Genomic DNA, 13517 nt, shown 5'->3' on the forward strand with positions numbered 1-13517 from the left:
GAGGACGGGACACACGGGAATCCAGAGAGGCCACCTTTAAAAAAAAAAAAAAAATTAGCACCTGTGACCTCAGTACCCCCAAACCAAAGAAAAGAAATTATTAATGTCCCCACTAGACCTCCAGGGTGTCCAGACCCATCCCTGCAGGGTTCAGCGCTTTGTATTTTCCTAGACTTGACTCTGGGGCAAGACATTTACTTGTTTGTTTCCTATTCATTTCAGAATATAAATTTTCAGGAAGACTGGAAGATAATAACCCTGTTTATAGGTGGCAATGACCTCTGTGATGTCTGTGATGACCCGGTAGGTCTCCAGGCCCTAACCCAAGATTCCCCCAGGAAGAATTTCCACCCCGGGTCACTGGAACAGTTCAGCTGGGTTGGGACTTGGCTAGTGGTCAGGCAATGATCCAGCCTGGGCAATGTACTGGGGGCAAGCAGACACTGAAACACTGCTCTATCCATAAGGAGCTCACACCTCCAGGGCAGGGGGACACAGACAGCTCAACTTTAGCTGTGATAGAACTGTACCTAGAAGAGAAGTCTGGGGTCAGGACTGCCGTGGGATTTGGCATGGGGGTGGGGGTGGCATCAGAGGTTTACAGAGAGCAGGAGAGTCTGGGTTGTGAACACAAGAAGCTTTGTCAGGCAGAAAGCGGACCAGCAGAGCAAAGTGGTAGGTCTGGCTGTGGCTTGAGAGCACCTGCTCCCAGAGGTGACTCTGCCTCCCGAGACTCCTCAAGGCTTGCTTTCCTGGCATCAAAGTCATCAGAGTCTGGGATTTCCAAGCTGTGTTGTGGAGGGCCCGCAGTGGGGCCTGAGGGCCACTGGCTACGGGGTGGAGCAGATGAGGAGGTGGGGCCATGGGTTGCTCCCTCACTTCCCCTGAAGCTTTGATCATTTGGTAGAGCAAGGCTCTTGGCTAAGTTTCATTCAGAGAAAGGGTTCCACTGCTTTTCTTTAAAAAAGTTTGATAAGCACAGGATGAGGGGAAATCACCCTTACAATGTTTCACCCTTGGGGAGGGGGAGGCAGGAGCCTCTTCCCCTCTCCTTATCTCCTCAAGTAACATGGTTGAGCTGTGGGTTCCCAGGCACGGGCAGCTCCCGCAGAAGTGGTCAGCCACTAGGATGTTCAAGCTGCAGGAGATCTTAGAGGGCCCCTGCTTCAGGATCCCAGTTCAGAGGTGTGATGTGCTTTAGCTAAGGCCCTACCTCTAGCTGACGCAAAGTGGGTCCAGAGCTTTCCATAGCAGAAGAAAGGGTGTTTCCCTGAGGGTCACAGCCTTAACAACCTTGAGGACTGTGAGGTTAGGGTGGAGGCTGAGGTCCCAAAAGACAGCCTGTGTTTCAGTGTTGCCCATTCAGACTGAAAGGCAGGGAGGAAGGGACCCAGGAGAGGATGCGGTCCTGGTTACAGAGAGACTGGGTGGTGACTGGGGTTAGAGACGTCGCCTCTCCCCGCAGGTCCGCTACTCTCCGCAGAACTTCGTGGACAACATTGGGCAGGCTCTGGACATCCTCCACGCTGAGGTACGAAGGCTGGCCCACATGTCCTCTGAGCCGCTCAGCCACGGGCCTCCTCCTTGGGCGTCTGGCTTCCGCTGAGACCCTCCCACGTGGCCCCCTTCTCCTGGAGACCAGCGCCGGGCACGCTGTCACTCCTGGGCCCAGCAGCCTGAGCACACGCATGTTAACAGCGAGCAGCAGAAAGGAGGAGACAGGGATGACGGATGTGGGTGGGCCCAAGTGACAGGCCACAGACCTGACACCCAGCAGGAGGCACGGGCCCCAGACCTGGGGGAGAGGCTGGCGCAGCCCAGCCTTGATCCTCATGGGGACGACCTGGCCTTTGCTCAGGTGCCTCGGGCCTTTGTGAACCTTGTCAAGGTGCTGGAGATCATCAACCTGAGGAAGCTGTACCAGGAAAAGAATGTCAGCTGCCCAAGGCTGATCCTCCGGTGAGTTGGATGTTCTCCACCTGTTCCCAAAAGGGCCTGTGGGTCCCTTGGCAGAGAGTGACTCTGGCTGGTGAGGAGAGCCAACAGCAGGAGTGTGAGGAGTGCTGAGACCCCCTGGTCACACCTGACAAGGCCTCCTGGAGGAGACCCCCAGGGCACTGTGCCCGCCCCCGCCACCCAGTCCAGGCTCCTATACCCTCAGAGGACATGCATTTGCCACCCAATGTACTTCTTTTGCCATGACAGCTCAGGACGCTCTTCAGTCCCCCAGAGAAGAGTTAAACATGAGGGACGGGCGAGCCTCTGTGGGCCAGGCTCACTAGGGCCACGTCTTTCTCAGTGTCCAGAGCCTCCCCGCTCCCTCCCAGAGGCCCAGCTCCCCGACAGATGAGCCTCTGTTCAGCACGGGTGCTCCGGGCTGCACATTCACAAAGGTAGGGCTGTGGTCACCTTTTAGGAGAGAGGGTGGTCAGGTCAGAATCAGCTTGGTGGAGGACAAAGAACCCTTGCCCCGAGAGGCTGCCTTCCTCCCCAGCCTCCAGAGCCGAAGATGGCTCCCCTGCTAATGTTACCTGTGACCCTAGGGAGTAAGACATCCTTCTGCCCCGAGTGTGAGCCGTTCCTGCCTGCAAGGTCTCCTCTGGCCTGTTAGCCCAGATCACGGTGGCTGTGCCCCCCACCCCTTCTTCCCTCCCCAAGTGCTATACAGGCCTCCACTGTAGGTCTAAGCATATCACATGGTAATGACCCTGAGTGCCTCTCCCCGCCTCAGCCCTGAACTCTGTCTAAGTCACTGCCAGTGCAGAGTCAGGGCTCCGTGGCTGTTTGCTGAATGACTGAATGAATAATTCACAAGGTCCAGATCTGCTCTTGGAAATGAAGGGGTATCTTGGTTGTCTCCTGAGGATGCATGCCAAAGCGCCCCCGGGGGGCCTAGACTGCACGGGTCCCCTGGGGAAGGCCCGAGGATGCTGTGAACAGTGGGAGGACGGCTGCCGGGCGACACGTGCCTGTTAGTGCAGCTGGTGTCAGGCGGGCTATTTTTGGCTGCTGACTCATCCCCTGGCTCCCACTTTCTCCAGTCACTGGGCCACATGGGGCGGGGGAGGGGACAAAGAGAGTTCAGCATTTTTATTTCATTTCAGAGCACCTCACCTAAAAGTCTCTGGCTGCCCATCACTACAAGGCTTCTAGACGATTAAAGCTGAAGGTTCGGGGTTGGCATTTGTCTGACCTGGAATGGCCAAGTTGCTGACAGTGGGATTAGGAAGGCTCAGGGTCACCGCATTCTGCCACCTGTCCGCTGTCTTATCTCAGTGGCTGTGCTTTCCTTGGTGGTGCTGAGTCTCCATTGAGCCATCCTCACTATTATTGCCTCCTGCCTACGGACCATAAGCCCAAATTTGTGAGATGGCTAGTCAGGGCAGAAGAGGCTTAAACAGGGGTTGAGAGCTCAGGTTTAGACCAGAGAGACTTGAGTTCAAGTCCTGGCTCCCACACTCAGCATCCACATGAACTTGAGAAACTACTAAACCATGCAGAACCTTAGTTTGCTCATCTGTAAAATGGGGGCAATGAAAAGACAGTTTCTAGAATAGCTAAGAGGATTCGGTAAGTTAATACTCATGAACCTCTCAGCACAGTGAGCTCTCAGTATGTGTTATCATTATTATTGATGTTGTCACTGTTATTTAGAAGGAGGCATGCCTTATCTCTACGACACCGTTCTCAGACATTCATCGGGTAACTTGGCTCCCTAAAAGTCACTCCTGCAGATGCCAGAAGATATAACGGTTTCATTTTCATGAGCAAATCCAGATCTGGGAAATTTTCTTAGGTTTCAGCTGGTGCAGTTGACAGGTTAGCCAGCCAGAGCCGCCTGCCCACCCCCCCTGCCCCCCTCCGGCTCCCTTAGCACAGGCATCTGGTACCTTTGAGTTAAATATATTCTGAGTCTCAAGCCAGTGTTCCCGTGTCATGCTCTCAGACGGTGGACCTGGTGGGTGAGCACCTCTGTGGTTTGGTCTGCAGGAATCTGTGTCCCTGTGTCTTGAAGTATGATGATAATGCGACAGAACTTGCCTCCCTCATCGAAGTGAATAAGAAGTATCAGGTAGGCTGGGAACTGCTGTGTGGTTCATGGTTCTGGTTAGAAAAGGAACAGACACTTAGATTATTTCAACTTTGACTGCATGTAACATTACCACTGACCAGTTTGCAGATATAAAGACCACCCCTTTCCTCCAAGGCAGAAGATTCAGTTTATTTGAATCAAGTTACAGAGCCAAGTCACTCAACACACATGACCAAATCGCAGTTCCTGGCCTTACACCAAAATAAATATTTCCAATTGTCTGTGGAGAATGGGTATGAGATTCTGACTCCTGGGGCAGGAACCCTTGCCACCCAAGAGAATCTGGAGGATTCAGTGTGACAACACGTACTCTGTCTGCCCTCCCTGCCCAGGGGGAGCAAGTGTTATTAGGTGTTACTGGGGTGCACAGGGAGAAAGAAAGCTGATGCTCTCCCAGCATCCTGTGGGCTATCCCTTTGAGGCTTTTCTCCATCAAATCTTTCACCAGAGCAATGGACTCTCTTGAGTTTTGTCCCAAAGAATCACCCAGTCACTTGAGAACAATGGTCACCTTCCAGCTCTTCCAGGCTGGGTATGATGCAGAGAGCTTCCAGGGTGGACCAATCCTTCAAGCCCATGGACTCCTTGGAGCAGAACCCCTCCTGCAGCCTCTTTCAGAGCAGCCTTGTCCACGAGTGGTGTCTGGGCTCAGGGCAGTGACCTATGTATCATTCTTCGAGGCCATTGCCGGGCCCCTTGGGTGACTCCTCAGAGCATGTCCCTGTGTTCCTTTGTCTCTGCTAAGGAAGTCATGGCCCTCACCAGGCGAGGGAGGGCAGCCAAGGTTATGTCTGTGAAAGCAGGCCTTTTGCAGGTGGGGTTTGGGCACAGAGCATAAGCGCTTATGTGATTCTGGTTGGTTTATTGTTTATTATTATATCAGATGTATTATTTTCTATAACTTGATTTATTTTTGGCTGTGCAGCGTCTTTGTTGCTGCACAGGATTTCCTCTAGTTGCGGAGGGCGGGGGCTACTCTCTAGTTGAGATGCTCTGGCTTCTCACTGCCGTGGCTTCTCTTTTGTTATGGAGCTTGGGCTCTCGGCACTCAGGCTTCGGTAAATGCGGCATGTGGGCTTAATTGCGTGGTTCCCAGGCTCTAGAGCACCCACTCAATAATTGTGGCCCGTGGGCTTAGTTGTCCCTCGTTAGGTGGGATCTTCCTGGATCAGGGATGAAACCCGTGTCTCCGGCATCGGCAGGTGGATTCTTTACCGCTGAGTCACCAGGGAAAGCCCCAGATGTATTATTTAAGCAGACTGTCTGGAAGAGCTAAGGTCAGAGGCCAAGCCACCAGAAATTGAAGGGTCATGGAATTCTGGGGCCATGCCATCAAACAATGAGTTTGATGGGGTCACCATAGACACCACCATCACTGCTGTTTCTAGAAACTAGATGCACCCTCAGCAAAATGGATTCTGTGCCGTCCCTCCATCTTTCAATCTCTAGTTTCCAAACCAAAGCCTGAGGCAGGAGCCCCACACATCTACTGGGGCACCCATGGGCGTGTGTGAGGGGCGTTGGGAGAGACAGCATCTGGGCTTCTCGCCTACAGTGCAAGGCGGGCTCTTCTTCACACGGTGGAGTGGGTTCAGAGAACCAAAGAGAAGGGGAACTGTTCCCTAAAATGGCCTTCACAACCTCTCTAGATTAGCCACCTATTCCCAGGTCTGCTCTCGGTGACCCTGCTGTAGCATCCCAGACCAGCTCACAGCTCAGCCCCATGAGGCCGTCACATCCTCTCTCTCAATCCTCTGACTCTCTCCTTCCTGTTCCCCTCTCCTTGAAGATGAGCATTGCTGTTAATTATTGCCACCATGTGCCAGGCCTTCTCCACACTACACCATTTCTGAAAAGTTGCGGTGGTGAGCTGGGGGCGGGGGGTCGTCTCCGCTGTGAGCCATTGTGGCTGATTCACAGAGGCCCTAGCAGCATTTAAAAGAATTTAAGGGATGGTCCAGGCCTTGGTGAACATCCTCCACTTACAGGTGAGGAAATAGAGGTCCAGAGAGGGAAAGCAGCTTGTCGAAAGTCACACAGCAAGTTAGTGGTATCATACCTTCTGCCTGCCTCAAGGCTCTGTAACTGAAAGAGTCTCCCCCAGGAGGTTAGAGCTGATGTATTCCCAGCCTGGGGGCTCTCTAGCTGACCGTGGAAAACAGAAGGTGTCCTGATGCCTTCTGAAGTAACTGCACTAATGTTCCGGGTGTGGAAGCCTGACTTCCCCCTCCAGACCGGGTCCTGGCTCCGAATGATGGACCCAGCAAGCACTGAAATGGCAGAGTGTGGCGGAAGTGGGAGCAAGAGCTAGGGTAACTGGTCCTTCTGGAACTGAGTCTAGGTGTAAGCTATGAGAGTAACAGCTCTGCTACGTCCTAGACAGATCTGAGCACTCAAGGGTGCATGGAAAGGAACACTCATGCGCACACACACTGCTTGCATGAATGATACAGATGGGCATTAAATGTGGTGGTTAATTCGCCTTTGATTTCCTGAACCAGTGTATAACATAAATAAATGTAAGGATGATCCCCCAAAGTCTTTAAATCAAATTTGTACTCACTCCATCTCCACCCTGATCTTTAATCAGAATCTTTAAAAGAGGCTCAGACTGATGGACTTAGGGTTTTCGTTTTTCCCAGTCTGGGTCAAATAGATGCAATGGCAGCAGAGGCTGGGGGCAGGGCGTGAGATAAAGGCTGATCTGAAACATAACTAGCTGGCTCCTGATCAGTAGGGATTTTACTGCAGATTGATTTCACTCAAAGGTCAGATTGTGTCGAATTCTCTGGTGGAAAAAGAGTCCACACAAAGACCAGACAGGTGCAGAGAGCCCCCTGACCCCTGACTCCCTTCCTCCTGCAGGAGGGGACTCACCAACTGGTCGAGAGTGGGCGTTACGACACCAGGGAAGATTTTACAGTGGTTGTGCAGCCGTTCTTCGAAAAAGTGGACATGCCCATGACCCCGGTAAAGCCTCATGGATAAGCGGGAGCTACTGGTAGTGCCCAGCTCTTTCTGAACACCGCTGGTGTTATCTGCGTTCCTATGACACGGCCACTCTATTCTGTCCCATGACCAGGAGGGGTTGCCTGACAACTCTTACTTTGCTCCTGACTGTTTCCACTTCAGTAGCAAGGCTCATGCCCACGCAGCCAGTGGCCTGTGGAACAACATGGTAAGATGACCAAGACAGGGAAAATTATGATTCCTCTGATAATAAAAGATTCTGGAAAGTGTTCAGAGGATTTCAGAGACCCATCACTCAGGCTGTGAGATTCCCCACACAGCACTGATGATAAACCCCAACGCCTCTGTCCCTCCCTCCCTTACCCAGCCCTGCCTCCTGACTTTTCCAGTCTTGCCACCTGTTTATCACTCCCCATCTTCCTGCTTCTTGGTTTAGTTGCAACCTGTCGGCCAGAAGACAAGACAGCATAATTTTGAAGACCAGATCAATATCACATGTCCAGACCAGGTAGAGTGAAGAGCACAGCCTTGCCAGGGGTCTACCTAAAGCCTCTTTTGCAGCCTTTTGAACCTTTCATTCAGGTTTCTCCGTTCCTTTCATCCCAGGTTCACATCCACACCCCCAGCTCTGTTCCCCTGCCCAGCCAATCCATACTGCAGTTAACCATCCACAATCCCCCATCTGATTGGACTGTGAGGGGTGACAGCCAGTGGCCAGGATGCCCTAGATCTCACCTCTGTCTCTCCCTGTCCCCACGAGCCCTGGCACAGGTCTGCACCCAGGCCTCTTTCCAGCTGGGAGGAGGAGAGTGGTAGTACCTTCCAGCCCTCATGTTGAAGCTGGGGCAGCGAGGACATTAAGGGCAGGATGGGACCTCTCCATGTGGTCCCCATGGCAGGATGAAAGAGTGAGGGGCTGGGACCTGGAATGACATCTTCTAGGATGGAGGTGAGGGTGAGAGTGGGGAGGTCCATTGGAAGCCAGAGATAAGAAAGCAGACATTCACCAGGAACACAAAGTAGGTCTCCCTGTTCACTCGCAAATTGTCAGAAAGCTGCTCGGACCTTTGCAGGTGCTCCCTCACGCCTATCAGTTCCTTCCTCTGGATTCCCAGAGGGATCCCCCGGGTCCAGGACAGGAACCTGCTGAGTAGGGGCTTCAGGGGCGGAACCTGAAAGCCCTTGGCTTTTCTTGTCTGGGTGTGAGGCACCTAGGCTACTACAGGGCAGGAGTGGTGGGGTGGGAAAGGGGGTAGGAGTTCGGGACCTAGGCTTGTATTAGTAGACAGTGGGACTCTGTTAGAAAGGGGCAAGGTGGAGAAAGAGAGGTGACCTAGCCACCCCGGCCAGCTGGGGAAGAGGCAAAGTGCAGAAGTACTAGTTCCTGGGAGCCCTGCAGGGTTTATTGTGGTTGATTAAGGGGGTTGCAAAGAAGGCTGGGTGCATCCTGGGAGGGGGCCCAGCAGTCACCCTGGAGGGCAGGGACTTGGGAACCTGGAACGTATTTCTGCACGTGGGAGCAGAGCAAGAGGCAAGTTGACTTACTCCGGTGGTTCGCCCGCTCTTCTCACAGGCCTGGCCATTTCTGAGTACCTACAAGAACCTCGTGCAGGTATGTACTTGTTGCTTCCTTTCAGCTCAGCCGCCAGTGCAGTGGGCAGCCCCTAGCAGGCACCAGTCCTGCAACGCAACGGGAATGTGGGTGAGCATTCCTGATGGACAGTCGGGGGGTATTCACACTCTTCTATAAAGTCCATTCACCTACACCTTCAGACAGTGGGGAGGGCAAAGTACGCACTATTGATACAGTTCAGACAGGGGGCCAGCCAGTCAACTCTCAGCCTCGTTAGACATAAGTGAAGAGAACCATTCCCTTATAAATCTGCTGCAGAAGTGGGGGGATGGGGAGGATATGTTTGCAGTGGGCTGGGATCATCCTGTTCATGTTGATTTTGGCATTGGATGGTAGGGGTGGTGTGGGAGGATCAGAACTAGGTTAACAGGTAGATCCCGGCCTGACACCCAGAATCACCTGGGGCACCTTCTTCAGATGTCCTGCTAGGCCCTCCCCAGGGTGGGGCCCAGGAATCTGCATTCGTTAAAGCTCTTGGGTGAGTCCGATGCCCAGACAGCTCCTCTGGCCCCTGGCAACCCTGGGATCTATTCTGCATCCCTAGGATTACGGGAGCCAGCTGCTGTGCAGTGACAGAGCCCCTTCTGCCTCGCCACCCACCTCAGGTAAGCCCCCGGTGGCATACCAGGACCCTGGGCCCCTCTACAAGAACTCAGTTAATAGCCAGTGCTTGCTTCCTGTCTGGGTGGCCACCAAGGAGAAGTCCCCCTCTTCTACAGCAGAGTCTGACCCAGCAGGACCCAGAGCAGCCAGGGTCCCCCCTCTTCCTCCCGCTAATGGGAACACATGTGGGGCAGCCAGAGGAGAGCCGCCCTCAGTGGCCCAGCCTGGGCTGTGACCTCACCAAGGCCCAGAACCGGGGTGTACGGTGCCCACCAGGGAATCACCACAGAGAGCCAGCTCTGTGGGTCACCTGGGCCCCCAGGCTCTGCAGTCACTGCTGCCGCCTGGAAAGTTCTCAGGAGTCTTCAGAAGAGAACTGGGGGCAGAAAAAGACCCAACATGATTATTCCTCAGACTCTTGGAAATCCAGAACCCAGCTCTAAGGAGGCCATGCATCAGACTGTGACCTCCTCTCCATGGGCCAGTGCCCATCTGGTCGTGCACTCCGGTCACAGCTAGTATCCCACGTGACTGCTGGCACCAAAGTGCTGGGATCCCATGATGCCCGAGCATCCTGCCCTCCCCTTCTTCCTCCCACCCTCTCAACACCTCTCCCTCCCCATAGGCCCAAGTTCATTGGTTGTGTCTCTGATGGGGAAGCTGTTTTCCCTGTCCTCTGCCTCCACGGCACCACAGATGCCCAGTCTTGCACGGTCCAAACTCGCACGCGGGTCATGCGCCTGGTCCGAAAGCAAGAAGCACTGGACTCTGACGGTAGCTTCCTCCTCACAGACTCAAGTGTGTGTCTGTCTTTCCAGTGCACACCCTGAGACCTGCAGACATCCAGGTGGTGGCCGCTCTTGGGGATTCTCTGACCGTAAGGACTCTTGGGCCCCGTCCTTGCAGGGTGAGGGTGACTGTGTCTGCTCCAGGTCCCCGTTCTTCTAGCTCCAAGGCCTGTGCTCCTGGCCTCTGTGCTCTCCCACCCCTCCTCTGTCCTGACTCCATCAGGCTGAGAGCAGGACGAGGGTTTGATTTTGCAGTCGCGTTCTCAGTCAGGCGTGTAAGTGGGAATTCTTCAGGAGTAAGCTGAACTGTCTCAGGCAGCAGAGGTTATGAACACTTAACATCACGTTTTGTACAACTGCAAAAAATAATGTCATTTTTGACTCAAAAAATCTTCTAAATCTTCCGTGAGGGCACTTTCCCCTTGGATTATACTTTACAAGCAGCTCCAACCCTCACATCTGTTTCCTCTTTGCATCCGCCCGCAAAGCAGGAAAGACTCTGTAGTTGTGGTAAAAGTTATGCTCCTAAGTTCCAAGAAATAGGGCCATGGTATCATTCCAGAGCACCACTTTCTGGCAGCACTTCTGAAGCCATGAGATTGCCTTACAGAATGTCCCCAAGGGAAAGAGAACTGTGAAATGCATGAGAAATCTGTCCACTGCAGATCTGTAGGCTGTTTCTTCATGCACGTCAAGAACTAGGAGCAGAATGCTGCTAATGGTTCTGAATCTCACGTTCGTAAAGCACTTTAAAGGCTGCATAACTGATTTTGCAATTATGATCCAATTTGGTCATAAAAACTATCCTGTGAGATAAGCAGGGCATGAGCTCAGGTCTGTAAGGAGGCAGCTGAGATCTGGGGAAGGCACGCAGCTGGAAAAACAGCCAGCCCAGGAATTCTGACCCCCTGGGGTGATGCTCTGCTCATGCTGCAGGGAACACCTTGGGAAGCCCTGCCCATACGCAGCCTCTCCTTTCTCTGACTTGCTGATTTTCCCATGGATTTTGATATTTGGATATGTTTTCAAAGGCCGGCAATGGAATTGGCTCCAAACCGAATGACCTTTCTGATGTCACCACTCAGTACCGGGGGCTGTCGTATAGGTAATGTTAACCTGTGACCCTCTCCCACCCCATGCTCACCACTACCCCCACCCCCAGAGATCGAGTGAGGATGTGTCTCCTGTAAAATGTATAAATACCGAAGAGCAAGGACCAGGTCTGGAGGGGGCTTTCAGAAGGAAAACTTATCTTATTTCTGGAAAAATGGAACAATCTGATGAGTGGAGAGGATATTTTTCTTTGATAACTCTTTTCTTTTAATTGTACAGAAGAAGCAAACCGAGGTTCTTATCAGACTTCTGGGTCAACAAATTCAACATGAAATGCACCAGAAAAGCACCAGATCTCTGAGTCTTCACCTGCCTGTTTGCATGTATATGTGGCCATGTGGTTGTTCCTATGTTTCTTGTTTACTGTCTGTCTGTGTTTATTCATGTTGCTAATTCACGTTGTGTCACCACACCTCTGCCTTTATGTATATGCATACATCTGTACAGAAAGTTCTGAAATGCAGCACCCACTTCAGGTGGAATCAGCCGAGTCAAAAATCCCAACCAATAGGCATTCCAGGGCCCCTTCCTTGTGCCTGCATAATGGGGTAGTGGGGGAGGGTGGTATGGGAAGCACAGGCTAAGCCTATGCTCAGTTGGCAAGTGCCTGATGCTACAGGAATATAGAAGAGGGGATACTCAACCCTGTCAGGTGGGAGAGGAGGGCTTCCCAGAGAAGGTGGTACCCCGTTAGGCCTTGACATGTTAGCTGGTAGGCGAGAAGAGTATTCCAGACAGGAAGTAGGACAGCTTAAGGCATGTCAGGAGAGTGGCTGCACGTGAGTATTCTTGTTTCTTTCTCTCCTAATAAAGTTCATGTTTATGAGCCCTTCGAAGTCATTGGTGATGAGCTCAGGACTCTGCCACGAGAGGGCAGAGCACTGATGAAAAGTGGGGTAGCCCAGGGCTGCCCCTCCCTTTCCTGCAGAGAGAATCAAACGAAATGTTTCTTTCAAGGAAGTGAGCGGGAACAGTGTGCAGCTAATGCAGGCTGTGGCAGCTCTCTGGCCGGCCCTGAGGACCGTCCTAGAGAGAGAGTTTTTTCTGGGTGAGGGGCATCCTCACTCAGCCAGGAGCCACCCACAGAGAGGACGCAGATGTGGATAGTGTGGGGACATCAGCTAGCGAGAGCTGAGCTACAGGCCTCCCAGTGCGTGAGGTCCCATACACCGTCAACCACCTTCAGGCGGGGTGGGGGTGGGGGGGTCCCTGAGGAACAGAGTCAAGGTTGCCTCTTACCCACTGGGTCCAAGAGTTACCGAGGCTGCAGGAGAAGGACAAACCAGAGGGAGGAGCAGGAAAGCAGAGGGTATTATAGTCTGAAGGAAACACGAGGCAGGGGCAGCTTTACTTGGTCTGAGCTAAAGGAAGAGGCAGTGCTGTCGCATCCTCGTGTGGGAAAACAGACAATAAGACAGACAAGCCGGCCGGCAGTTGACAGCTGAGCTACCCCTGGTGTGGTCAGGGGAGCAAGGTGACCTACCCAACTTCACAGTTACTGCGCAGATTCCCAGGATTCAGATACAGACAGACCATCTTCCGCTGAACGTTTCTCTCTGCAGCAGTGAAAAAAATCCAGCCATTGACGTGTCTTCTTATGAGTGAGGTCTAGTAAGGCCTGACGTTTTAATCTTCTGGTTCCGTTTTCAAGGCCTCATATATTCAATGGCTCCTGTCCCTTTAAACCCTTGATTCTAAGTGTTTCAAAGACCTGCCCCAAAACCCACATGTGTTAAAAGTAGAGGTTCTTGGTCAGAGTCTAAGAGAGAGTTTGACTCTTCATAAAATATGTAATGTTTCCCAAACTGTGTTCTATAGAACACTAGCCCCAATCTTTGTGTTTTGGGGGAAATTTTTCCAACTATATCCTTCCTCTGGGAAATTCACATGCATATAAGCATATTAAAGGCTCTGAGAAGCCCGACAGTGAAGAAATCTATTTAAATTGTGTCTGTTTAATCCAATATTTCCCTTAATCCCAGAACATTTTGTTTGTTCAGAGCACCTGTTAGCATCTCCTGGGAAATGTCCATGTAGTAGACCAAGCTGAGAAAAAGCAATTTTCTGAAGCTGTTAAAGCTTCTGGATAGGAAATTAATGATTCTAGGTAAACTAAGAATGCAATTTGAGCCTCTTTCTCCAAGGAAACGAAGTGGAGGGAGTGGACCTCACGGAGTCAGACTAGGGAGAAGAGTTCTTGGTATGTGGGTAGCTATGAGCAGGCCTTGCAGGAAGAGGTTAGGCTGTGAACATTTCCAAGGCCCCTTGGCCTGTAAGAATCACATGGCAGTGAAAGGCCCAGCTCTGGCTAGCTTAC

General features: G+C 52.4%; 1 protein-coding gene across 1 annotated transcript in view; it reads left to right on the top strand.

Moving 5' to 3' along the window:
- The window catches only part of PLB1 (phospholipase B1), a 121294-nt gene that overhangs the window by 65548 nt on the left and 42229 nt on the right, over positions 1 to 13517 (top strand). Inside the window, exons 21-31 of the mRNA XM_068966712.1 lie at positions 223 to 303; positions 1466 to 1531; positions 1859 to 1959; positions 3991 to 4072; positions 6959 to 7063; positions 7176 to 7271; positions 7500 to 7571; positions 8637 to 8675; positions 9241 to 9301; positions 10118 to 10176; positions 11119 to 11192. Of these exons, the coding sequence (XP_068822813.1) occupies positions 223 to 303; positions 1466 to 1531; positions 1859 to 1959; positions 3991 to 4072; positions 6959 to 7063; positions 7176 to 7271; positions 7500 to 7571; positions 8637 to 8675; positions 9241 to 9301; positions 10118 to 10176; positions 11119 to 11192 (836 nt within the window). The remainder of the gene's footprint in view (positions 1 to 222; positions 304 to 1465; positions 1532 to 1858; positions 1960 to 3990; positions 4073 to 6958; positions 7064 to 7175; positions 7272 to 7499; positions 7572 to 8636; positions 8676 to 9240; positions 9302 to 10117; positions 10177 to 11118; positions 11193 to 13517) is intronic.

The sequence above is a fragment of the Capricornis sumatraensis genome, chromosome 1 (genome assembly GCF_032405125.1).
Source record: "Capricornis sumatraensis isolate serow.1 chromosome 1, serow.2, whole genome shotgun sequence".
NCBI classification, from domain to species: Eukaryota; Metazoa; Chordata; class Mammalia; order Artiodactyla; family Bovidae; genus Capricornis; species Capricornis sumatraensis.